The sequence below is a fragment of the Syngnathus acus genome, chromosome 24 (genome assembly GCF_901709675.1).
Source record: "Syngnathus acus chromosome 24, fSynAcu1.2, whole genome shotgun sequence".
Classification (NCBI taxonomy): Eukaryota; Metazoa; Chordata; class Actinopteri; order Syngnathiformes; family Syngnathidae; genus Syngnathus; species Syngnathus acus.
Genome location: NC_051108.1, coordinates 7,632,580 through 7,657,940, shown reverse-complemented (window position 1 = coordinate 7,657,940; position 25,361 = coordinate 7,632,580). Strand labels below are relative to the sequence as shown.

The window sequence follows — 25,361 nt, the reverse complement described above, 5'->3', positions numbered from 1 at the left end:
TCGTCCTCTGTCCTTGCCCACTTTCAGTCCTCCTTAGCTGGAGCTGCAGAGCATACTCGTTGCTTTCTTTAGAAGGCCGCCGGCTCACTTAAACTGTGTGATTTTTTTTTCCCCTCATCTACTTCCTGTCTGTCGAGGAAAGGAAGAGAGCATACAAAACACAGGAAAAATTAACTTCTCTTGCTTTCCATTTCACTTTCACTGCAGGCGGTCTGGCACCCCAACTGATAGCGAGGGGAGGGGGGGTGCTCTCATACCTCCTACTTCCTCTTTTGCATTGTACTGTCCTTCCGTCTTTCGCTAACCCCTTTGTTTTCATCTTCCGCGCTTGTTTCTTTACCTTTGTGAAATGAATTTAAGTAAGTGGACATCATGGAGAAAGCGCCACTTTTTCAGGAGGAAACAAAAGGCTGAAAGAACTCTTGTTGTTGGTAAGTGCAAAAACGGAGGCTCTTTCTTATCAGATGCCCCGACGAGCCAAAATGAGTCTGCTTGAACTTGGCTAACTTAATCGCTCTAGTTTTCCAAAATGTTTTGAATCAAACACAAATTGGCAAGTTGGATGCTCCACGAAACCCAATGCACCTGCTAAAATCATGCGTCACCTTAACATAAACATCCTGCATCGTGTGCTTAAACTTGAATTTTATGTCACAAGCATAAATAACAAAGCCTATTAGTCACCATATTGGAGGATTTTGAAGAGATTATTTTTTTCCACATGGACTCTTACCGCAGACTTCAAGGTTAGGATCAAGCTAGCCTGTTTTGTATCGAAATCATTCCATCCACTTGCACGCTGGGATGGCCTTGAACACTGACTTTATCTGTTGTCATGCCTGCCCCCATCCTACCATGATGATTCCCCCACTCTTAGCCTGCTCCGTCCTGTTCTCCTCTGTTGTGCCTCTGCTCCCTCTCTCCGCTTCTGCTGCATTCTTCTGGTCCTTCCCTCACTGTCTGGCTAAGAAAGACCAGAAGGCAGAGGAGGAGGGCAGGAATGTTGACATTTTTTTGATTTTGGCTGAGCTATGTTAAAATATGGCAGAACGTAGGCTCAGACTCTATGGAAGGAAGTTTTGTTTTTTATTGATGTCTGATGGCATCCCACAAGGCTCTATATCCAGTCCACAGATTTTTCTGTGTATGTTCGCTTCTGATTTAGATTTTACGCCATAGAAACGTAACTCCAGTGTGTTACTCGTGTTGCCTTTGTAGTGTTCTTCTCCGGCGATGACGTTGAAGATGACGATAAAAAGTTCCGGCCTAACAAATTCCTCGCTCTTGGAGAGCAAAAGCGCGTCAACAAGGCCCGGGCCCGGCTGGGACAAGCTGAGACAAGTGACCACTGGAGGGGAGGGGTGGAGGGTGGAATGCGCTTGAAAATTATGGGAATTCTGTGCATTCTTCCCATCCTTTACAAGCAAAGGTAGAGTTCATCATTTTCTGTCTTGGAGACCGACTCGGATGGTTGTCACGTGACATCATCATGTGACCGTGTGGTTAGAGGAGGCCAGGATTTTTGTAAAACCCTCCATTAGGGAAAATCACTCGGGTAGAACCACGTGAACTTAGGAAGCGTGGCCTGCCCTGTAAATTGCTGTTTGCTCGTTCATGTTTACAATGTGACGTTGCTGTGGAAACCAGTCTACTTTGTTGGGTTTCCACCTCAGCTGTCCCCTGCCTGAGGCCATGAGATTTGTCCACATATAAAATGTGTTGTGTTTTTCCAGCTGACCGTTTTCGGCTTCCCAATGAAGTTTTGCGTATGGTTATGAAATCTTCCATCTTGGAAATTAAAACCGAGCAGTAGGACGAATATAATAACGCAGAACAGGGGTCGGGAACCTTTTTGGCGGACAGAGCCATGAATGCCCATTTTTTAAAAATAATTTCCCGTGAGAGCCATACCATTTAAAAAAAAAAAAAAAAAAAAAAAAAAAAAAAAACGATAGGCTAAATACAATTAAATGCATGTATTTTAATTAAGACCAACAATTATTTGAGTGTACTAATGTATTCTTTTTAATAACGTTTTTATATTGAAGCCTAGAAAAAACCCCTCACCATTAGTGAGAGACTTCTGGGGCTGCATCGTTTTGCTGATGGCTTTGTAGTCCAGTTGATAGGCGGTGAGGTTAAGCTTCATGCAGGCGTTGAGGCTCTCATCAGTCATAATGGCCCGATTGTGAACTGTTCTTGCTGACAGAGGCATGTCTTTTATCCGTTTGAGTATCTTTTCTTTATCCGTGAAGCCGTCAAAAAGTTCATTAGCCACATCAAGCATAAATGTTGAAATACTCGCCATCAGTGAATGGCTTTCCGTTCCTCACAATTGCTAATGCGCTAGCAAAACTAACTGAATTAAAGTCACCTTGTCTGGTCCATACATGGAGTTGCTGTTGACTAGCTTGGACCTTCCTCTGGAGCTCTTCACACGGTTTCTTTCTGCTGTCCCCAGCTGGGTATTTGGTTGCAAATGTAGCATGTTGTGTCTCAAAGTGGTGCTTGATATTGGAGCGTTTCATGGATGCAATTTCGTCATCGCATATGAGGCACGTAGCAGAGCCTCCTCTCTCCACAAATGCGAATTCTTCGGTCCACTCACTCTGAAACGTTCGGTAATCGTCATCTTTTTTTCTCTTCGCCATCTTTCTTGCTTGCCTGGCACACACCAGCTAGCTAGCTGAAATTTTAAATAAAGCGGATCGAATTTTACCTCTCACGACCCCGTATTGTCCAATAAAATTCGCGCTTTTTTTGTCCGACCTGGCGTCACCCTTCTGTACACCGAAGGGCAGCTGGGATTGGCTGATATGACGCAACCGTGGATTTCAGCGGTAGAAAACAGATGGGATGGATTGCAAACGTGATAATATTTTATATTTTGAAAGCTAATTTAACATTTTGATTTCAGTAGGTCCATTTTTTACTTTGATAATATAACAAAATTATTTATGACTTCAATTGTGTAAACAAATGTCAGATTTGTCCGCGAGCCAGATGCAGTCACCAAAAGAGCCATATCTGGCTCACGAGCCATAGGTTCCCGACCCCTGACGTTGAAGGTCCTTTCTCATTTCGGCGACGTCACTCCAATTTGTCCCTAGATCGAAATTATCGACATGCAAACATTCCGCTAGTGTTACACGCACAGCTAAAAAGTTGCCGTGTCAACGGAAACGCTGGGTACGTCCAGTAAACCGCAGACGCGTGTGTGCCAAGTGAGCCGTGGGAATACACCAGTGGGATTACGCCGCCTTGATACAATCTCGACTTCCTGTTTGGCCATCGGGGCAGCGCAGAGACTGTACAACACATTTGTATCAGCAAAATGGAGCTTTATTAACTAATTATTAACTATTTATGTATATTGGTGGCATCCACATGATTATTTTTCCAGCCAGTGGCCACAAAGAAGCAGACAACTGCAGGGTCTGGTGATCATAACCTTTGACCTTTTGTTCGCTTCTTGGTGGTGTGTCATGACAGCAGCACTTAATCTCACACACACTTTTTTTCTTTCCCCTCTGTGAAGAGCTTTTTTTTTTTCTCCACGCACAACTTAATTGACTTTTTTTTCCTTTTTCTTCTGCACAGGAAGGATTCAATTAAACAGAAGTAAAAGCACACAAAATAGCTTTTTCCAGTCTGAAGAATTAGTGGTTATTCACCACTAATAGCCTCCTCTTAATGTGCCCTTTTATTTCAGGCTGGAGCTTTTATGTCTTGAAATTAATTAGCGACATACTATGTGGTTATATATGTATAAAAAGAATGACTATAATTAACACTCATGTATTAAAAGCCCCCCCTCCTTTGCCCACACAGACGAACACGACTTGGTGCAGAAGAAAACATTCACCAAGTGGATAAATGCACAGTTCTCAAAGGTAACAATTGTACCGTCATTGACAAAACACATTTGTTGCTTTAATTTATTTTATTTTATATACGATGTGGTGTGAATGTTTTGCAGGAGGGTAAAATGACCATCAAGGACATGTTTTCTGATCTGAGGGATGGGAGGAAGCTGCTAGACCTGCTGGAGGGCCTCACTGGCCACGTCCTGGTCCGTTGCCAATCTGAACTTCCCGCTCTTTTTTCCCCTTCCGTTCCATCTCCAAGTTGATACCTGCAGCTGCAGAAAGCACCCGTTGGATCTGCGCTTCCTACGCTTAATCTTGTGGCGCTGGAATAACAATCAAGCTACAATTCTGTCAGTCAGCGTAACGCCTTTTAAAAAGATTTGCAGCTGCTTGCAATTCAACCCGCCATTCTTTCCATAAATTCCCAATTGAGGGCATTGATCAAGTAGAAGCTCACATTGTTCAGTCGACTGCTTTGCTCGTGAGCGCTGTCTCTTTCTGAATGTCCCATTTGGTGTCATTTCCTCCCAACGTACGTGTGATTGTTGCAAGACTGGCGCGGTACGGCACTGGAATCAATCGTCCTTGATTGTGCCGTGTTTCTTATTCTTCAGACCAAAGAGCGAGGTTCCACCAGAGTGCACGCGCTCAACAACGTTAACAAAGTGCTTCAAGTTCTGCATCAGAATAACGTGAGTGCGTCAAGCCAAATGTTTTGTGGGAGACATATAAGGACATGGCGCAAGAGATGCTAGCGAAGCGGAAGAATGAGGCTAATTGGAAACAGAAACGGGGTGAAAGGTGGACGCTGCGGTAGAGCGAGGTGTCACCAAGCTAAACACATGACCTGTCTTGATCCTCGCCAAATAAGTCAAACATGATCTCGCTCAAACCTCTGCAGCGATGCATTATAATTTTAACTCCTTTTTCTTGCACTGCTAATCTTTTTCAGGTGGATCTGGTAAACATTGGTGGGACTGACATCGTCGACGGCAACCACAAGCTAACTTTGGGACTCATCTGGAGCATTATTCTTCACTGGCAGGTGAGCACACCCGTCTTGAAATACGAATGCTGACTTTCAAACGTCCTCATTTGTACAGGTGAAAGACATTATGAAGGACGTCATGTCCAGCCTGCAACAGAACAACAGCGAGAAGATCCTGCTCAGCTGGGTGCGCCAGTCCACGCGCGCTTACCTGGAGGTCAACGTCCTGAACTTCACCACCAGCTGGGCCGACGGGTTGGCTTTCAACGCCATCCTGCACCACTTCAGGTGAGGAGCATGCCCAAAGTGCCGCCGTCATGGCAACTTCATCCACCTCGATCCTGCTCTAGTTTCGAATTTATATTTTCTTTGTTTTGACTTTAGTTTTTTTAAATTCTGATAGCTGTAATTAGTTTTTAGCGCAAGTTAGTCGTTTTTCGTAGAGGATAAAGAATATTTTTCTATTTTATTTTATTTGTATATATATTATCTTATTTTGTCTGCCCACATGTGTTGCTGCACCATTTGTGTTCAAATATCAATTGTTTTTTGCACCAAAAGCAACTAAAGAATAAAAACAGGAGGAGTCTTATTTAAGCAAATGACGTTAAGTGAGACTTTTGCTGACGGACAAAAACGTCTGTTTGCATATTATTTCCATCAGATGCAAAAATGCCCGCTGTGGGGAGTTTAAGAAGTGGGCGTAGGTGGGGGGCTGGGTCTCCTCTTCTGTTTGTGTATGTTGACTTACCCTATTTACACCTGCCCTGTTTGTATTTGCGCATGCTTGCCCTTCTGTGTGTACGTAAGAAAAAGCGAGTAAGCTGAGCATCGGGGTATTCGTTAGCCCCTCCCCCTCACAGTTCTGTAACCCTCGTTGTTGAACACACACACTCTTGGGACTTTGAGTTGTGAGAAAGGTCAGTGTTGGTTTAGACTCAGGCCAGGGTTAGGCGGATGACCGATCCCGTACATTCCTTTCTCATAGTCTTTTCCTCTTCATGCTGTCCATTGTAAATGTGATCAATTTCTTTTGTAGGCCAAATGCATTCAGTTGGGACGGTGTGGTCCGAATGAGGCCCGTTGAGCGTCTGGAGCACGCCTTCACTGTAGCCAAAGACCAGCTGGCTATCGAGAGGCTACTGGATCCCGAAGGTGAGGTGGCCCTTCCGAACTGTAGCATAAAATTTACATCCAGAATTTCACGACATCTTCTCACGGTGTCATGCTATCTTTTCCAGATGTGGCAGTTCAGCTGCCAGATAAGAAGTCCATTCTCCTGTATGTGACGTCGCTGTTTGCCGCGCTGCCCAAAGACATCAGCATGGAGGCCGTCCGAGAAGTGGAGACGCTGCCGCGCAGATTCAAAGCGGAGGCCGAGGATTCGGGGGCAGGCCTCGGCGCGCAGGTGACTCTCGACGGGTTGTTTTGATACTTCGACACAGTAAAGTGTCGAGGTCACGCTGTTGAGTTTTGGGTGGGTGTGGGCGTTCCTCCACCATAATCACATCATCACATCTGCGGTGTTGTCAGAACCTCCCAAAAGCACCTCGTAAGTTTTATTTATTGTTTCTGGCCTCACACTTCACAACCTAGAAAGAGTGCTGGAAAACTTTCATTGCATCTGATTGGTGTGTGTTTGGAGGGGGGGTTATTTTCCTGGCATGCTTCCCCCCGCCACAGGAAGTGATGCGTCATGCCGCTTTTGTGACCATGCTGGAGGACAGAATAGAGGTTCTTTGTTTGGAATGTTGCCCACCCCTCATTTCAATCTTTGATGCAAAGTATTGCCTTGTGACTGCATGCAAAAGATTTCAACAAATTGGGGACATTTTGAAAGCCCGCTCATCTAAATGTGAACAAGCGTTTCTTTCTTCATGTCTGATATGTCAAATTCGCACTTTTGACAACCATAATAATTTCTGGACCGATTGCGGCTTGACCTGCCCTGCAAGTCTGGAGCCACCTCCCGGCATTCCATAATAGGCTCGCATACTTCTTAGTCCAACTGCAGGGCAGGTCTCTCCGCATGCCTCAGAGCAGTCGCTTCAGGCCTCTCCCTCCTTTAATCGATGCTTCTATTTTAAAACTCGGCGGCGGTTGATGAGACATCACCAAATGCGAAAGACAAAGCAAACAAAAAGTCAGCTTTTTAAAACAAATAATATTACAGGACCTTTTGTGCACAAGCAATGTCGAGGAATTGCCAGCTAAACACAAATATAGTCTTAACTAATATTATTAAATATAATAATAATGCATATATACGTAATAATAATGATAAATATAAGTATTTCAAATAAATTTGCAGATGTGACAGATCGACCTGAGCTTAATCCAGCTGTTAGCATTTGAATGCTCATAGACAGTCAAATATCTGTCGTGTTTTTTTGAATATGCAGCTAAGGGACACTGGCAGAAGCTCCCAGCCAGAGACCCCCGACCCCCTGACGCAGCTCGAAGGGAAGATGGAGGGCAGTGTACTGGAAGCCGACTTGGACACCTACCAGACCACCCTGGAGGAGGTCCTGACTTGGCTGCTGTCGGCCGAGGACGCCCTGCAGATTCAGGACGAGGTGATGGACGACGTGGAGGGCGTCAAAGAGCAGTTTCATACGCACGAGGTGAAAGGAGGCAAAAAAATGAACTAGAATGGTCTGAAATAACGATTTGCCTTGAGTCTGTAATTTCTGCAACCCCTAACAAAATGGCTTCTCCTAATTTCCCTGGCAAATTGTGACCGTTTTTTGTAAGGCCTTCATGATGGAGCTGACGGCTCACCAGAGCAGCGTGGGCAATGTGCTACAAGCCGGCAATCAACTGATCGCCCAGGGCAGCCTGTCAGAAGAGGTGGAGGATGAAATACGGGAGCAGATGAGCCTGCTGAATTCCCGCTGGGAGAGCCTACGCGTGGCCAGCATGGACCGCCAAGCCAGGTAAAGATTTACCTTTTGAAGCCGTTTTAACGATTGGCGGATATACGCCGCGGGATTGAGGTCATCAGTCTGAGATGTTTATGGCTTTCAACTGTGAGGAATGTGCAAGGCTGCAAACTATGTGAACGTGACAACTGATAAGCCCCCCCCCCCCCCGAGGCTTGTGCCAGTCAATCCCTTATCAATGTGTCAAATGTTTCAAAGACAACCTTTCTCTTCTAGGCTCCATGAAGTCCTAATGGAACTCCAGCAGCAGCAGCTCCAGCAGCTTTCCGATTGGCTGAGTCGGACAGAAGACCGCATCAGAAAGATCGAGACGGAGTCACCGGCAAAAGACATCAAGGAGTATAAGGAACGAATCGGACAACATAAAGTAAAGAGACTTGTTTTTTTTAAGGGCAAAGAGCGTACTGGTAATCTCTGTTGGAAGTTAATGACACATTTTTGGTTGTCAAAGGAGCTTCAGAATGACCTGGAGGCAGAGCAGGTGAAGGTCAACTCCCTCACGCACATGGTGGTTGTGGTGGACGAGAACAGCGGCGAGAGCGCCACCGCTGCCCTGGAGGAGCAGCTTCAAGTAAGTTACCTTATTGGTTGTTTTTCCTCAGGTGCGGTGGTTTCTTTAAAAATCAGATTAGAGGCACAATATGAGGCCATTTATTCCTCCGATTATTTATAATTTAAGATTTTTCATTTAGTCTTTGGGTGAACGCTGGGCAGCCGTTTGTCGCTGGACAGAGGAGAGGTGGCACAAGCTGCAGGAAGTCTTTGTGGTGTGGCAGCAACTCGTGTCAGATCAGGTAGAACGTCCTTATTCAATCTCTATTTAATATTGTGTTTTCTAAAAGCCATTTCTGCTTTCACATCTGCAGAATTTATTCCGAGCATGGTTGGAAGAAAGGGAAGAGGTCTTGTGTGAAGTGCAGCGGAGCACTTTTAAGGACGCAAGTGAAATTAATGCAAAAGTGCGCCAATTAGCTGTAAGTAAAAAGTGGGAGCTTGAATTGGAGCTCACCTACCCAGCTTTCAATTTTAACTGCCATGTTATGAAAATGTCTAGATTCTTAAGGGGGACATGGAAAAGAAGAGGAGGACCCTCGATCAACTTTCTGACGCTGGCCGGGATGTGATGTCGTTAATACGGAGCGGCGAGGCCGGAGCTGCTATTGAGGCGGACACTGAAGATTTGGCCCATCGATGGGACAACCTGGTGCAGAGGCTGGAAGACTGCTCCTTCCAGGTCTTTTATATTGTTAATTAATGCTTCATTTGTCTTCGGCTCTTTCTCATTCACGGAGTCACTGTTTAACCAAGGTAATGGAAGCCATGACTGACGCTGGGATGACTCCGGTGGATGAGCGTGTCGTCATGACGACAATCGCCATGGCTGCCGGCGATTCAGCCACCGACCAGGAGCTGGCCCCTCCCGCCCCTCCCAAGAAACGATTGGTGGACACGGACATGGAAGTCAGGAGGGGGTAAGCACGGCTAGGCTTTTATTTTGAAATTAGCCTTCACAGCGCACTGTAATCTTCTCACTTTGCAGATTTGAAATGAAACTGTCCGACCATCTGGGCTGGATCAAAAAGTGGAAGGCGTCCGCTCAAGCGATAGCCGCCACTCAACCAACAAGCGATCCCCAGGAGCTACGGAAAAAGCTCAAGGTTGGATGAGGCCGCAAGATAAGAAAGTGACAAGTTGCAATGCGCCGGTTAAACATGAGCTTTGGACTTTCTAGGCCCACAAGATGGAATTCAAAGCGAAGGAGCCTGCCGTCGCTGGAGTCATCCAGGAAGGTCGAGGCTTGATGGAGCAATTGGGGAGAGGTTCGTCATGATTTCATTTTATTTGATCTTTTCACATTTTCTATATCTTCATTTCTATAAAACGTTTTCTTGTGTGCCTTCAGAGGGCGTGCATATGGACTCCGTGCGGGCCGACATCGATCTGATACAGACCGAATTGGACGCCTGCGCGGGGGAGCTGCAGGCGGCTTGCGACCGAGTTGACGGCCAGACTCGGTTGACGGCGCTGTCGGCCGAGCTCGGCAAACTGGATCGGGTCTTGGATGAACTTGATGGATGGCTGGACACCACTTGTGCAGTAGAAAAGTGTGACAGTGACCAACTCCGGAACCTGAGTGAAGAATGTCAGGTACAGCAATCTCATGGGGGGGGGGATATAAACAAAAAACAAAAACGGAATCCAAGTTTTATGGTGCGTGTCCCTTTAGTCTCGACTGGTCCCCCTCAGTGCATTGAGTACACAGTTGGACCAGATTTGTGCAGATGTGGAGTCGCTGCCTCCTTTAAAAGACAACACTGCGGTGGTGTCAGCCCATCACGCCTCCACCTTAGAGCGACTAAAAACCAAACAGCAGGAGGCCAGCCAAGGTAAGTCCAAATCACACTTTGCCTGACAGCCCAAACAGGAACTTACCAAAATTAAATGAACAAAAGTAAGAAAGCCATGCTCTCCGCTACAATGACTTTTGTAACATGAGACCTGGAGACCTCGGGCCCAGGTGTGTGCTTGTATTCTTTGCCTTCTTCTGGATAAAAGTGGGATAAAAGCCACAGAAAATCTCCTCATGAATACTCCCCATGACATACTTACTGTATGTAAATCACCTGCTAATGAAGACAAGTTGCGAAGAAAAACGAGTAGAAGGAATGTCGTGGGATTGTGTTTCATGTTGTTTCCTTAGCAGCGTAATGACGGCCTGTGTTAAATATACAAGCTGTCAAACATAAAACAGGCTGGGAAATGCCACAACACGTGCACACGACTCAAAACATCTCGCTGCCCACTAGTGGTGGAAAAGCAGGAATGTCACGTTAACGCGTTGATCCAATTTGTAGTTCTGGAGGCCATCCAGGCTCGATCTCTTCTGGTGAAGGGGCTGGAGGCCAGGCTGACCGCACTCAGACGAGGAGTCAGCGACGTTGCCACCACCGAGGCGGCGGTGCAGCGAGCGCAGGTGAACCAACAAGTTTTTTTGTGTTCGGTGTGTGCACAGTATGTTTATCCATCCATGACATCATAATTTCCAACCCCCCTCAACTGCCTTTTTCAGCCCCTCGCTTCATTCTGCACAATATCGGACCCTTGGATCAAGGGACGCATGTTTGTACATGTTTGTTGGCGTCAGTAGTTTGACTCTATTTAAGTGTCAGGTATTTGTACTTTGGTATTCATTTGCTGGACTACTTTTGGAAACAGATATCAAATCAGGTTTTTTTTTTATCTCAGCTTCCCTTTTGCCACTTTTGTTAGCAAGCTCACTTTTTTTTTTTTTATCCCCCTCTTCGTCCTTTTTATCCTGTGCTGGAATGCAGCTCAGTCTGAGCTCTTGTTATGGCGGCGGTCGGGTCACATTCTGGGCACCATGCCCTGATATGCAACATGCATTTCAGTGTCAAGGGAACATGACAATATCGAGTCTCGTGAAACAATCATTAAGGAGGATAAAAATTGTAAACAAATAGTTAGCGTAACTGAAATCAAGGAACTACCGTAATTTTCGGACTAAAAGTCGCTCCGGAGTACAAGTCGCATCAGCCATAAAATGCCCAAAAAAGTGGAAAGAAATATATATAAGTCGCTCCGGAGTATAAGTCGCATTTTGGGGGGCAATTTATTCGACAAAATCCAACACCAAGAACAGACATGAACGAGCAACAACAGGCTAAAGGATAGGTATGCTAACGTGACATAAACACAAACAAAGAGCTGAGAACGGGCCTGACGTAACATTCAGAGTTATTAAAAAAAACTATTACATAAATAACACGTTTATAAAACCATCTGTGTCACTCCAATTCATTAAATCCATCGATCGTCCTTTGTCAACAATGGGTGCGCGCCGCTGACGGCGCTTGCACTTCAAAATATTCCACAGGCCCATATAACGATATATAAATTAGATATCTATATATAACTATTATATAAGCAATAATATTATCAAACCATCTGTGCACTCTAAATCATTAAATCCATCGATCAAATTCCTCGTCCTTTGTCAACAACGCCGCGCGTGCGCCCTGACGTCAGCCTCGTCGTTATTCCACAGATCTAGTATATAACTAGATTGTAGCGTTAACAAAGTACAAGGAAAGACGTTTGTTTGGTAAACGGCTCTTTATTTAACAAAACAAACTTCCAGGCGTGTGGCGGCGTGGACTTCCAGCCACGGAGGTGGAAGAGAGATCCATAGAATAGGACCGGGCGTGCGTAAAAGCCATGACCGAGCCCCATCCACCGTCCCCGGACAGCCACCCGGCCGAGCGCCGGCCCTCGACTTCCATCCACGGAGGTGAAAGAGAGCACCGTAGAGTAGGACCGGGCGTGCTTAAAAGCCATGTCCGAGCCCCGTCCACCGTCCCCGGACAGCCACCCGGCCGAGCGCCGGCCCCCGACTTCTAACCACGCAGGTGAAAGAGAGCTCCGTAGAGTAGGACCGGGCGTGCGTAAAACCCATAATAGTTTTTCAAACCTTCTGTGTCACTCCAAATCCTTAAATCCTTCAAACTCTTCGTCCTCCGTGTCACTTAGAAACAAAGCCGCTAATGATGCCGGTAGTACGTGGGGCCCTTCGTCATCTTCGTCATCCCGTGATCAATCTTTGTCCTTTTTGTAAACAACCGCCGCGCCACGCCGCGTCGCGCTGCTGACGTCACGCTGCTGACGTCACTTGAAATTCAAATTACAGTAATCCCTTGTTACATCGCGGTTCGTTTATCGTGGTTTCACCTTTTTTTTTTTTTTGTTTTTAAATATTTGAAAAAAAACATAAGTCGCTCCTTATTATAAGTCGCCCCCCCACCCAAACTATGAAAAAAACCTCGACTTATAGTCCGAAAATTACGGTATATATTTGTGAAATAGGTTGCTTGCAGCCAGTCAATGTGCTCTTAAATTAACAATTTAAATTCATTTAAATTAATTTCTAATTTATTTTTAACAATTAAAAAAAAATATATATTTTTGTTTTGCTTCTCAAGGGTTTGTGTCTGGATATTGAACAAATGCAGCAAGCCTCCCATCCTGCAGAACAGCAACGATGGACTCAGCTGTCCACCGAGGCCCGTGAGGGGTTGGCAACACTCAAGTGCATTCTGGGAAGCATGAAGGACAATCAGGTAGATGAGATCATCTTGTTTATGATTATCATCTGGGTTCCAGACCCACCTGAAGCCATGACAAAGATGTTTGCTGTACTGAAGTAGAATAATTTGGTGATGTTGCCTTCAGGGGAGGATAACGGAGGTGGAAAGTTGGTTGGAGGCGGTTCAGGAGCTTTTGTCCCGAGATGCGACGAGGTCGAGTGACGCACGCAGCTTACAAGAAGAATTGAGTCACTGCAAGGTCAGATGAATCCATTTGTTAGCCTCAACGGACATGATTTATATCACTTGAACCACATCGCCATTAAAAAAATACTGTCGAATTAAAAAACAAAACAATATGAAAAAAGGTCAACTTTGATGCAGGAGTATGTGAGCGAGATGGAGTCGGTGCAAGGTGCATTGAAGCTGATGGACGAGAATGTGAGCGCCGTGCATGCGGCCGCGATACCGGGGCTGGCCAAGTGGGAGCAGCAAACGGCGGCAGAGTTCCGAGGTCGATTTGAATCGCTTTCGAAACAGGTGAGGTTATTATTAGTTGGAAATGGAGATTTCAGATTTTTTTTTTTTTCTTTCAAATTTCAACCTATTTTGTAGTTGCTGAGCCAGCAGGATCGTTTGTTAGAGAGTCAGGAGAAACAGGTGAACCTGAAGAAAGACTTGGCGGAGATGCAGGAGTGGATGACTCAAGTGGACGAGGAGTTCCTAATGAGGGACTTTGAGTATAAGAGTCCGGAGGAGCTCGAGACGGCGCTGGATGAGATGAAGGTGACGGGGTGGCGACACTGAACCGGGAACACACCATTTTCACTCAACCATAACTTTTTGTTTTACGAAAATGGAATAGCTTAATGCTACCAGCTCAGTGGGCTAGTGGTAGAGTGTCCACCCTGAGACTGGAAGGTTGTGGGTTCAAACCCCGGCCGGGTCATACCAAAGACTATAAAAATGGGACCCATTGCCTCCCTGCTTGGCAGGGTTGGAATTGGGGGGTTAAATCACCAAATGATTCCCGAGCGCCGCACTGCTGCTGCTCACTGCTCCCCTCTCCCCCAGGGGATGGATCAAAATCAGACGGGGATGGGTTAAATGCAGAGGACAAATTTCACGACACCCAGATGTGTGTGTGACGATGACCATTGGGACTTTGGGACTTTAACTAACACAATGTGAAATGCCATAGACAGGCCGGCGAAATTAGCATTTTAGTGTTAACCTGTTTACAACTGTTGCAGCAGCAAAAAAAAAAAAAAAAAGATAATCAAGCTGTGACTCTCATGTGTTAACAGAGGGCTAAAGAGGATGTGCTACAGAAGGAGGTGAAAGTAAAGATCCTGAAGGACAGCATCAACATGTTGGTGTCCAGGACGGCACCCCCGGGTGGTGGCGGAGGGAGCGGCAGGCAAGGGCTGACAACACAACTGGAGGGCGTTCTGGGGAACTACCAGAAGCTCTGCGACCGCCTCAAGAGCAAGTGCCACACCCTGGAGGTGAACCTGCCCGCCAATCTGCTTGGGCATCGTTGAAACAGTCCGTATAATGTCGCATGTCATGCAGGAGGTGTGGTCATGTTGGATGGAGCTGCTGCACTTCTTGGACATTGAGCAAGGCTGGCTCAACACCGTGGAGGAGAAACTCCAAGCCACGGAGAGTCTACCAGACAGCACCGAGGTGGTTCACGAAGCACTCGAGGTACAAACATCTGGCGGACACACTCGCACCTTCTCAATAAAACCGTCTGTTGCTTGATCCAAAAACGCTTTAATGACGAGAATTGTCCACAATGTCCCAGTAAGAGTGTCCCAAGACTTTTGTCTTTGTGCTCTCGTGGAGTGTCGAGCTCCCAGCCTGTGTCTGGCTGGTTGCTATATCTGTAGCCTGCCTGCAGCATCACTGTCAAAGTCACTTAGCGTCACACTGTGCTTCACCCTGTGCTGCGCCATTGTTCCAAAAGATAATGAAGATTCTTAAAGACAAAAAAAAAATCCATTGAAGAATCTCACTTATATAAAAGCTGATCATTCTTTTTTTCGGTTCTTATTGTTCTCAACATTGCTCGATGTCGTTGCCGTGTTTCTCACTCTCTCGACTTGCTCGTCCAATCGCTCGCCAGGGCTTGGAGACTGTCCTCCGTCATCCGGCGGACAACCGCACACAGATCCGAGAGCTTGGTCAGACGCTGATCGATGGCGGCATCCTGGATGAGCTCATCGGGGAGAAACTCGAGGCGTTTAATTCACGCTATGAGCAACTCAACCATCAGGTGAGCTTTTTTTTTCACGTCAACTTTCTTCTCGTTTCTACCAAAAGGAGCCAAATTTGAATGAACTCTTGACCTCCGGTTTGCAGGCTGTCAAAAGGCAGACTGGCCTGGAGCAGCAACTCGCGACGCTGAAGGAGAACGAAGAGGCTCTCCAAGCCCTCCAGGAGTCGCTTTTTCAACTGGACCACACGCTCACGTCCTACCTGACCGACCGCATCGACGCCTTCCAGCTTCCGCAGGAGGCACAGGTAACATCACAGTAGAAGTAAGTCTTGAATTTGGACTGCTTTGAATTTGATTTGTTTTTAAAAAGAATATCGGGGCCGAGATTGCAACTCACGAAGTGACAGTGCAGGAGATGCGGAAGAGCAACGTGGCCAACTTGCCACCACCGGTCGTCGATGGCAAATCGGCCAAAGGTGGCACCATGCTGGATCAGCTTCAGGTAATACTGACGCCAAAGCTGAGCTCCTGGTGTCTTCTTGGCACTGCATGTCAACATCTTAGTTGCTTTTATTCTTTAGCAATTTAATATGTAAAATAAAATTGTTTTTTCTTGCTTATTATTTTGTTATAATGCAGAGGAAACTACGTGAGATTTCCACAAAGTACCAGCTGTTCCAGAAGCCTGCTAACTTTGAGCAGCGCATGTTAGACTGCAAGAGGGTTCTGGATGGCGCCAAAGCTGAGCTCCACGTTCTAGATGTCCGGAATTTGGAGCCGGAGAAGATCCAGCCCCACCTCAATGGCTGCATGGTGTGACAGGAATTCTTTGTATTCGCCCAGTGGGGACCCTGACAAATTGTGCAGGTTATCTCTGACTTTTTTCCCCTTTCTCATGGCTGTGCAGACACTGTACAAGCTGCTGAGTGAGGTGAAACTTGAGGTGGAGACAGTGATAAAAACAGGTCGGCAGATTGTGCAGAAACAGCAGACAGAGAACCCCAAAGCCATGGATGAGCAGCTGACTGCCCTCAAGCTGCTTTACAACAACCTGGGGGCGCAGGTACAGTACAGCGAACCCACACCAATAGGCGAAAACCCACAATGTCCATTTAAAAAAATTTGCTTAATGCTATGAAATGCTAAATCATCTAACAGAAGTTATAGTGGCACCAACGATGACTGTAACCTGTAGTCTAATGTGCGTTCTTTTTTTCCTTGTAGGTAACAGAGCGCAAGCAGGACTTAGAAAAGGCCTTGTCCCTGTCGCAGAAGTTCCACAAGGAGAGCGCCGCCCTGCAGGAGTGGCTGACCACCAGCGAGGCTGCGCTCCAGCAGAAGAACAGCAGCGGAGACATGCCGGCAGACATCGATGCAGAGATTGGCTGGGCCAACGTGAGAACATGCTCATACTAATTATTAAAACCTCATTTATTTTATGTATTGAGTTTTATTCAGAAAGTATTATTTTCACTTGTCATATATCCAGAAATTATTTATTATTATTGCATTATAAGGTTTTTAAGAGAATATATATAAGCAAAAAAAAGGTCCTATCATATAAGATAAATTAATTAATTTAATTAATTTCTTTCACTGCAGCTCTTCTTTTGGCCAGTAGGGTGCACTGTAAGCTAGTTGGAGGCTTAGGAGCGCTTCTTCCATGCTTTACTACCGTTATCATGATATAGCTTTTATGATGGCAATAAAAGACTAAACTGCGGTTGGTGGCATCACCAGGGCCTTTTGAAGGAGTCCGAGCACCGCCAGCTGGAGCTGTCCGGTCTGATGGAGACCAGCGGCGCGCTGCAAGCACTGGTGGAAGGCAGCGAGACGCAGCTGGAGGACAAACTCTGCGGCCTCAACGAGTCCTGGGGCCAAGTGCGCACGTTGATCGAGGACTGGCTCAGTGCCGTGCTGGTCAGTGTGACAATAATTATTTTTGAAAGAAAGGAAAAAAATAAATAAAATCGTGTGCCAGATGCTGCTTCACCAAGCTTATCTACTGACACAGAGCCACCAGAACGAGGTGGAAATCTTCGATGAAAACCTGGCCCACATCAGCACGTGGCTCTACCAGACGCAGATCCATTTGGATGAGACGGAGCGGCTGGAGCCGGCCGAGCGGGAGAAGGTGGTCAAGGTAAAATCATTTTCAATGTGCACAATTTTGGTGGGCGCAAACGACGTCCAACCATCATGCTCAGAACATGCTGGAGGAATTGGAGGACGTGGGAATGCGCGTGGACAACGTGAGGGACCAGGCCGTCATCCTGATGACTAGCCGCGGGACCGCCTGCCGAGATGTCGTGGAGCCCAAACTGGCCGAGCTCAACTGCAACTTCGACAAAGTCTCCCAGCACATCAAAACCGCTCAGGTAAAAAAAAATCAAAAATCCTGATTTGTAATCGACTTTCGAGATTCGCCTCTATTCAGTGGAAATTTCCCCCCTCTTGCAACCATACACATAGTCGAGATAAATGTTAGAATATTGAAAATTTTCTTCTTTTCACGCAGATGATTACCTGTTTGGAGTCAGGAGGTTTGGACGTGAGTCAGCAAGTACATCAGCAGGTGCAACTACAGATTGAAACTGACAGTTCAACATTATAATTTGCATGAAAAAAACAGAATTCATTCCCAGATTTTGATTTTCCTTTAGCATGCTCTTCATGACCTGGAGACCTCTGTGGAGACTCAGACTGAAGCCCCGCCCACTAGCGGGATGCAGGAATTCCTGGTCAAGCTCCAGGACATGCTTAGGACTCTGCAGCAGGAGCCTGCAAATATCTCCGATGACGACAAGGTAGCATTGCACTGGATCTGAGAACTTGGATGTGTTTTTCTTTATGAAGGCCGCAGCCGAAACAAAGTCTTCCTTATCAAAGTTTATGGCGCCAATCATGCTAGTAGTGCTGAACCGGCCTATCAGAAGCGAGGTCAATGTCCCAGTCAGGAAACCTGTTCTTGCCCTGGGAAGGAACGTTTCTTCTCTTTAGTCTTTCAAGCTTATGATTCAACATTCCTGGTTTGTCTGGTGGCCAGATGGACGAGGAGAAAGCCAGCGTAGAAAACCTGCTGAAACGAGGAGAGGATCTGCTTCAGCAAACGTCTGACGAGGCCCAGAGGGAGGAACTGAGGATCCTGCTGGTCCGGCTCCAGAACCAGTACTCCTCGCACAGGGTCAGACACATACACCTATTTTTTTTTAAATGTCACCCTTTGTGTTCTGCTTTTCATTTGTATGTTTGTGTTTGTAGGAGTTGAGGGTGTTGAGAAGCAGCCGGCACGATTTAGATTCGTCTTCCCACATGATCACGCAGCAGATAAGAGACATGCCGCCCCAGGTGAGCTCATTTTGAAGATCGCTTTTATTCAAGTTCAGCGTGACCGAAAACACTAAGTGCACCATTAAATGTCTCTTTCTAGTATGCCCGTCGTGGCCACCAGGGGGCAGTACAGCACTACTATTAGTCAGCAGAGGATAAAGAATATATGACTGTGATTACTAGAAAACCAAATAGGGCACTTTTTGATTGAGGCACACTGACATTATGACATTATGACAAATATGATCAAACTCCAATTTTTACAACTCTTAGTGTGTTCAAACTCCACGGTGGTATTTATTTTTTTTCGTCTGCGTGTCTTGCAGGAGGTGCAGTCAGTGGTGGACAGAGGCCGCCTTTCTTCGCGGAGCCCATCAAGCTACCTGCTGGACGTCAACAAAACGCTGCTGGCCATGGCCGACAATGAGCTACTGCTCAACTCCTCCGAGCTGAATGGCGGGCTCTATGAAGACTTCTCCAGCCAGGAGGACACGCTCAGGGTCAGTCCGGCGTAAATGAATTTCCTTGATGTGATTTGTTATGCATAACATCAATGGTCTCTTTCCTTCAGACCATCAGCAACAACCTGGAGCGGCTGGGTGAGCAGGTGGCCGAAATCCGCGAGCGCCAAGCGGACACGATCCGGCACGCATCGTCCGCTGAAGTCTCCCAGACGGAGGACACACTCACGCAACTCAACGCCGAGTGGGACCGCCTCAACCGCATGTACAACCAGCGGAAAGGGTAAGCTTCCCATCTCACTAGCAGAGCAGATTTAATTGCCTCGGAGTCACAAATGGATGCAAAAAAATACTATTAGCAGAACCAATAAGGTGATCTCACAGTAATCACACCAACTTGGGGGCATCATTAAAAACCAAACAAATGGAGTTCATCGTATAAGGTTATCCATCCAAAACGTTTCCTCACTGCTCTCGATTAAATTTGCCGCACTACGGGAAATAAAACCATCGAGAATCGGGCAGTTGAAGCCTCCCGTTGATTTATTCGGAATGCAAATTTCTGCTCTCCGCTACGAGGGGAGTTAAGTGATGTTTCCCTATTTTTAAGTGGATTTAAAATATTCCTCACACTTACCGTATTGGCCTGAATACAAGACGATGTTTTTTTGCATTGAAATAAGACTGAAAAAGTGGGGGTCGTCTTACATTCGGGGTCTAGACATTATACCCATTCACAACGCTAGATGGCGCCAGATATCTTTAAAGCGAATGCTGAACTTAACTCCCCATGCCAAAGCAAACCCCTGTCACGAAGAATAAAAATAAAAATAGCGGTACCACGAAGAACAAAAATAAAAAATAGCGGTAAGAAAGAAAAGAGAAGAAAATAAGAGAATAACAGAGATAACAGAAAATGGAGAAACGTAGCGACAATCTGGAGAAAAGTGGGTCGAACATCGGCCAGGTTAACCGGCAGCTGAGAAGTTATGATCCAAACTTCAAGATAATGGTGATAAATGAGGCAGAGTCTTCAAACAATTGCAGAGCGGCTGTGAAATATGGTGTCACAGAGTGTAATGTACGGAGATGGAGAGCTAAAAAAGATTGCCTAAAAATGCTCACAATCAGAGAAAAGCTTTTCGTGGTCCTCAGAGTGGCCGCTTTTAAGAGTTCTACAGGAGGGAGTGCGCGTACGTGGACAGTGACACTGAGGATGTTTGTGAGGAGTAATGTTCTGACATGACAGATCTCAGCTACTCTCAAGTTTAAACCAGTTTGCATTATTTTATTGCAATGTTTTTCCTTATTCAGATTTGTTTCAAGACTACAATTACAGTTAGACTTCACTTTGATGGTTAATGCAGTTATTGCAATTTTGTTGTTTTATCACAGTAGATTGGTTTATTTACATTTCAAAAACCAGAAGCCATTCATTTACAAATGTGATTGCACTTTGGTTTACGTATTTAAATGTTCATATATTAAGATGTGATAGACAGTTTTTGTATGATTAGAATGAGGCAAAATAACATGCTTTTTCTCTCGAATATATTGTTATAATCGTTTGTTTCAGATGTACTGTAATTCTTTTCTGTTTAAAAATTAAAATTGGTGTTCAAAAAGTCTTTTTTCAAACTTGAGTCTTGAAAAAGAGGGGGTGGTCTGATAATCAGGGTCGTCTTATATTGGGCCAATACGGTAATTGATATGCACAGTATTTCCTCTACATTTTGAGCTTGCATTTTTTTCTCGCTACAATGCATCTATAATGTGTAAAATGAATAAATAAGGTCAAATTTTGCCTGTGCAGGAGCTTTGACCGCGCCGTCGAGGAGTGGAGGCAATTCCACTGCGACATGAATGACATGAGCCAGTGGCTGACCGACACCGAGAGGCTGCTGTCAGCTAGCGTCGGTCCCGAGGGACACTTGGACCTAGACTCGGCATGGTGCCACCAAGAGGTCAGTGGAAGGCATTGATGCTTGTTTAGATGTCCATGACAGCAAAGTTACATATCTCTCTGCAGGAGCTCGAGGAAGGCCTCGTCAGTCACCAGGCCGTGCTGACCAACCTCACCCGAACAGGAGAGCGCATCACCGGCCAGCTGTCCTCTCCGGACGGCCCTCTGCTGGAAGAAAAACTCCACGCCTTGAGTCAGCGCTGGAGGGCCGTGAAGCGCCAGGTGGCGGACCGGCAGCGAAGGTATTCATGAAAACCTTGCGGCTATTATGTAAATGATGATGTTGATATAGGCTCGTAACGCCATAATTTCCGTAACTGGATAACAATTAGAAGTTTAGAATTTCCGGTGTGGTACAGCGGTCCAGGTCAGCACTTCCCGACTATCCTCTTTGTTTTCTTATCGCCGCCGTCAATTAGACGCAAATGGTAATTTAAATATAAATTCCAGGATTTAGTCTGCAACCTGGAGGGAACTCAAGATGGCAATCTGGGTAAAGAATGTGTCGACTACGCTTGTGTGCATGCAGGCTGGCGGCAGGCAATCCAGCCCTGGCCGACCTGGTAAGGCGAAGCGAGGATTTGGCTTCGTGGCTGCAGCAGGCGGAAAACGCTTTGGTCACGTTTCCCGTCTCCTCCACTGACCAGAACCTCAAAGAGCTCAAGGTAGGTCACAATTCAATTTCAATTCCTCAGGGGACAAAAAAAGCAGGCTGACCAATTGAGGCAGGGTGTCTACTGGAGCAAAAGCCGCTATACTTCATTTCTTTTCTAACTGACAAGCATTGCAGCTTAGGTTTTCCCCCTCCGCCATTTGTTCCGCTGAGGCCAACGTGATTACCTTCCCTTCGATCAATAGCGCTTGATGAGATAAATGACTCGAATGTCTCCCCTCGTAGGCCTTGGCCGTGGAGATGGACGCGCAGAACGAACATCTGGGCTGGCTCAACAAACACGCCCCGCAGATCTTGGCCAGTCACACCGTGAGCCCGCAGAGCCGAGACCACCACGTGGGCAAACTTAGAGCCATCAATCTCAACTGGAGCAAGGTGGGATGCAACATATAGCTATATATTAGGGAAGCTAATTAGCTTCTGTATTTTCCATCACCCAACCTGCAGATAACCCACGAGTTGTTGGACAAAGTGGGCCAGGTGGAGGGCGACCTGCAGAGTCACGCCCACTTCCGCGACAAAATGAACCGGCTCACCGACTGGGTAGTCATCACGCATCAGACCATCACAAATCGAGGCCTCAGTCCGGGCCAAGCGCAGGTACCGCAAAAAATGAACTTCTACTGACCACGAGTCAAAACGCATGAACCCTCTCTGACCATTCTCAGGCTTTGGAGGTGTCCATGAAAGACAGAAAGAAGGAATTAGAGGACCTTTTGGCCCACTCCATTGAGCTGCAGAGACGCCAGCAGCTGTCTCCTCATGAAAAGGTTCCCCCGCCTAGTCGTATGATTTATTCAATCAGCCCGCCTAAGTTCACAATACTGTGTAATTACATCGTATTGCAGCAGGTCATTTTATTTCCCCTAACTGATTGCGGCTTAATTGGCTGTTTTATTAAAGCGCCGTTCATTCCTCATCTCACCCTCTGAATGTTTCACGGCGAGCAGAGCAAGGTGGAACAGCTGGCGGCTGATTGGAAAGTTCTAGATGGTCAGCTGAGGGAGTCTCTGCAGGCGCACGTCTCCCCGTGGACGCTGCACCACGCTCGGGTGCTTGAGCACCAGCAACTTGGTAAACAGCGTTCGCATTTTTACACATCTTACACTGGAAATTATTTTTTCTGTTAATTCTATTGATCCATTTTCCACATTTGGAGCTGCTGTAGGCCACAGCTCACACGCCGACAAAGCGACCAATTCGACTCCAGCTTCTGTTGTAGCATCTAACACACTAATACAACACTACATACAAATTAAAGCTTATGAAAAATTATTTAGTAGCGAGGAAGAGGAGCGCTTTAATTTCCAGTATGAAAAATGCATGCTGAAATTACAAATCAGCTCAGCGACTTGGTGTCGCCGCAGAACATCATTCATCACTATTTGGTACATTACTTTCGAGAACACCTTTTAATATTCATGCTCCCGTTTTTTTCTTGCACATGTATAGTGAAAACTTGTTTATCCAGTCCCACTCGTTGAAGGCTTTTTTAATTAATAGTTTTACCACTCCTGCAGACTTTTAAGCACATTTAAACTGATTAAAACACACTAAGGGAAATTAGCAAAGCTATTCCAGTAAATCTGAATCTTCTCACAGCTCTTCCTTTCCTCCATTGCAGTGAGTGTGTCTTCAGTGCCCTCAGCCGTGCAGATGGCCAGCCTGGCGAGTGAGGACCCCCACCACCAGACCCCGCACACGCCCGACTCGGTGGCGCCCACCGACCTCAACGAGACGGCCACCGAGCTAGCCGACTGGCTGGTCCTCATCACTCAGATGCTCAAGTCCAACATCGTCACAGTGGGTGACGTAGAGGAGATCAGGACCACCATGGCGCGCCTTCAGGTGACAGCAGCTTTTAACTTTTCATAATTTGTTTTCGCAAGAATCTCTCTCATTCAAACTATGTTTGTTTCATCCTCCCAGGTGACAAAAAGCGACCTCGAGCACCGTCATCCTCAGCTGGAGGACATTTTCACGCTTGCACAAAACATCAAAAACAAGACGTCCAACCTGGATGTGCGCACGTCCATCACGGAGAAATGTATGTGCTAGCATCACCCGCGCCATTTAGTCTCGAGTTAATATAATTTTTTTTAAATCATCATCTTCTCTCCAGTGGAGAGAGTACGCAACCAGTGGGACAACACTCAGCACGGCGTGGTGGCACGACTCCAGCAGCTGGACAACATGATCGGTCACAGCGATCATTGGGAGGGTCAGTGGCAGGAAGTGCAGGCTCTGATTGGCCACAAGGAAGGATGGTTCCACAACATGCTGCAGCAGTCAAGAGAGTCTAGAGACCCTCTGACCATTCAGCTGGCTGACAGCAAGGTGACAAGACAACAGCTTAGGGAGTAGTCCCACAAAATTTTTTTAAAAAAAATCACCCAGCGTCTGCATGACTTATTGCGCGGGGCGACCACAAGGGGGCGACTGAGAGCAGCTTCTCTTTGTGTTTAGTCATGTCGTGGTGACTAAGTGCAGTCAATATGAATGTTATTTAAACCGCCAGACTATTATTATTTTTAGCAAAGAATGCACAAGCACTCTGCCTCTCCGGACGTCGTGTCATATTTTCTGATGTTTATGTCGACGCAGGCGTTTTTGCAAGAGCTGAGTCGAGGCCAAGCTGCGGTGGCGGCCTTCAACGAGCTGTCCGCTCATCTTTTGCGCGAGTACTCCACCGACGACACCCGGCGGGTGAAAGAAGTCACCGATGCTCATAACGCCGCCTGGAACAACCTCAACAACAGGTGCACAGCACTTTTTTTTTTTTTCAGGCGCGGATGATGCCAACCACGTTGGTTGCATTACTCTTCAGGCCTCACATATTTTAACAAGCTGTTAAACGCATTGTAGGACATCTCTATAGTGAGCTTTTCTTTTTACATGCGTGTGTGTCATCCCCATCTAAGGCCACACCCACTTTAGTAGACAGCTATTTTTATCTACTCATCATACATTGAAGATCTTGTAACGTGAATCAGATTGATGGAGACATCAAGTAATAACTAAGGAGTCATTTAATTGTTGACATTTCCAAGGATTGATTTTGTGATGGGAGGATTGTGATCAATCACAACTAAATTGGCCATCATGCATCTTTTTTTTTTTTCTAACTAAAATCCATACCAAGATTGGAATTTATGCATTGGCAGTAACTTTCTAGCTTGAAATCCTTTCATTAGAATGTAATAAAATGAATATAGCGATACAAATACATTTCTCGAGTTTGTTCCGTGCAGGGCCAACGACCGCCACGGGCATCTGGACGGCGAGCTGAAAGGCCTCCAGGCGTCCCTCAGGGAGCTGGAAGCCTTCCTCAAGTGGCTCCAGGAGGCCGAGACCACAGTCAACATGCTTGCTGACGCTTCCCAGAGGGAGGACTTGTCACAAGACACGGTCCGCGTCAAAGAGCTCAGACGACAGCTGGAGGTAAGAGACTTGTCGAGACGAGGCACGTGCGGCAGCGCACAGGTGGGAGCTATTATCGTGGTGTCGTCCTCCATTATCGCCGAGGTGCACCCACACGCATGCCGACATGAGGTCATGTTAGGGGGCGTTTGAACACGTGTGCGCATTGAGCAAGGCTCATTTATTCCTGCATTTGAGTCATGCTTGTGAACCCATTTGATGCTATTTGACTTTTGTATTTAAATCAATATCCAAATAGATTTTAAGTGTGCTAGCCTAATGCTAAAAAACATCTAAGTTACAGCGTTCACTGGTAATAATGATAATAATAATAATAATAGATTTCATTTTAGGGTGCCTTTCTGACACTCAAGATCACCTTACATAGA

At 46.2% G+C, this 25,361-nt stretch overlaps 1 protein-coding gene across 4 annotated transcripts in view; it reads left to right on the top strand.

Annotated features, from left to right (window-relative positions):
* Positions 1 to 25,361, top strand: part of utrn (utrophin) — a 67,468-nt gene that overhangs the window by 2,833 nt on the left and 39,274 nt on the right. For 3 of the 4 annotated variants that reach the window (XM_037245035.1, XM_037245040.1, XM_037245034.1), the window contains 53 exons: positions 3,832 to 3,893; positions 3,980 to 4,072; positions 4,484 to 4,561; positions 4,822 to 4,914; positions 4,973 to 5,145; positions 5,897 to 6,012; positions 6,099 to 6,265; positions 7,260 to 7,481; positions 7,612 to 7,793; positions 8,016 to 8,166; positions 8,251 to 8,370; positions 8,492 to 8,593; positions 8,666 to 8,773; positions 8,854 to 9,033; positions 9,108 to 9,271; positions 9,340 to 9,457; positions 9,532 to 9,619; positions 9,703 to 9,947; positions 10,027 to 10,186; positions 10,655 to 10,773; positions 12,797 to 12,934; positions 13,047 to 13,160; positions 13,286 to 13,441; positions 13,517 to 13,687; positions 14,209 to 14,409; positions 14,477 to 14,611; positions 15,033 to 15,182; positions 15,269 to 15,430; positions 15,496 to 15,627; positions 15,765 to 15,938; positions 16,033 to 16,188; positions 16,350 to 16,520; positions 16,866 to 17,045; positions 17,140 to 17,268; positions 17,333 to 17,503; positions 17,644 to 17,700; positions 17,789 to 17,932; positions 18,172 to 18,309; positions 18,387 to 18,473; positions 18,782 to 18,955; positions 19,027 to 19,199; positions 20,730 to 20,880; positions 20,946 to 21,121; positions 21,409 to 21,544; positions 21,778 to 21,927; positions 22,000 to 22,152; positions 22,221 to 22,322; positions 22,503 to 22,626; positions 23,177 to 23,400; positions 23,482 to 23,599; positions 23,675 to 23,889; positions 24,157 to 24,311; positions 24,804 to 24,993. In XM_037245035.1, coding sequence (XP_037100930.1) covers positions 3,832 to 3,893; positions 3,980 to 4,072; positions 4,484 to 4,561; positions 4,822 to 4,914; positions 4,973 to 5,145; positions 5,897 to 6,012; positions 6,099 to 6,265; positions 7,260 to 7,481; positions 7,612 to 7,793; positions 8,016 to 8,166; positions 8,251 to 8,370; positions 8,492 to 8,593; positions 8,666 to 8,773; positions 8,854 to 9,033; positions 9,108 to 9,271; positions 9,340 to 9,457; positions 9,532 to 9,619; positions 9,703 to 9,947; positions 10,027 to 10,186; positions 10,655 to 10,773; positions 12,797 to 12,934; positions 13,047 to 13,160; positions 13,286 to 13,441; positions 13,517 to 13,687; positions 14,209 to 14,409; positions 14,477 to 14,611; positions 15,033 to 15,182; positions 15,269 to 15,430; positions 15,496 to 15,627; positions 15,765 to 15,938; positions 16,033 to 16,188; positions 16,350 to 16,520; positions 16,866 to 17,045; positions 17,140 to 17,268; positions 17,333 to 17,503; positions 17,644 to 17,700; positions 17,789 to 17,932; positions 18,172 to 18,309; positions 18,387 to 18,473; positions 18,782 to 18,955; positions 19,027 to 19,199; positions 20,730 to 20,880; positions 20,946 to 21,121; positions 21,409 to 21,544; positions 21,778 to 21,927; positions 22,000 to 22,152; positions 22,221 to 22,322; positions 22,503 to 22,626; positions 23,177 to 23,400; positions 23,482 to 23,599; positions 23,675 to 23,889; positions 24,157 to 24,311; positions 24,804 to 24,993 — 7,748 coding nt within the window. Of the gene's footprint in view, positions 1 to 3,831; positions 3,894 to 3,979; positions 4,073 to 4,483; positions 4,562 to 4,821; positions 4,915 to 4,972; positions 5,146 to 5,896; positions 6,013 to 6,098; positions 6,266 to 7,259; positions 7,482 to 7,611; positions 7,794 to 8,015; positions 8,167 to 8,250; positions 8,371 to 8,491; positions 8,594 to 8,665; positions 8,774 to 8,853; positions 9,034 to 9,107; positions 9,272 to 9,339; positions 9,458 to 9,531; positions 9,620 to 9,702; positions 9,948 to 10,026; positions 10,187 to 10,654; positions 10,774 to 12,796; positions 12,935 to 13,046; positions 13,161 to 13,285; positions 13,442 to 13,516; positions 13,688 to 14,208; positions 14,410 to 14,476; positions 14,612 to 15,032; positions 15,183 to 15,268; positions 15,431 to 15,495; positions 15,628 to 15,764; positions 15,939 to 16,032; positions 16,189 to 16,349; positions 16,521 to 16,865; positions 17,046 to 17,139; positions 17,269 to 17,332; positions 17,504 to 17,643; positions 17,701 to 17,788; positions 17,933 to 18,171; positions 18,310 to 18,386; positions 18,474 to 18,781; positions 18,956 to 19,026; positions 19,200 to 20,729; positions 20,881 to 20,945; positions 21,122 to 21,329; positions 21,545 to 21,777; positions 21,928 to 21,999; positions 22,153 to 22,220; positions 22,323 to 22,502; positions 22,627 to 23,176; positions 23,401 to 23,481; positions 23,600 to 23,674; positions 23,890 to 24,156; positions 24,312 to 24,803; positions 24,994 to 25,361 lie in introns of those variants that run through there. The other variant, XM_037245036.1, reaches the window with a different exon arrangement.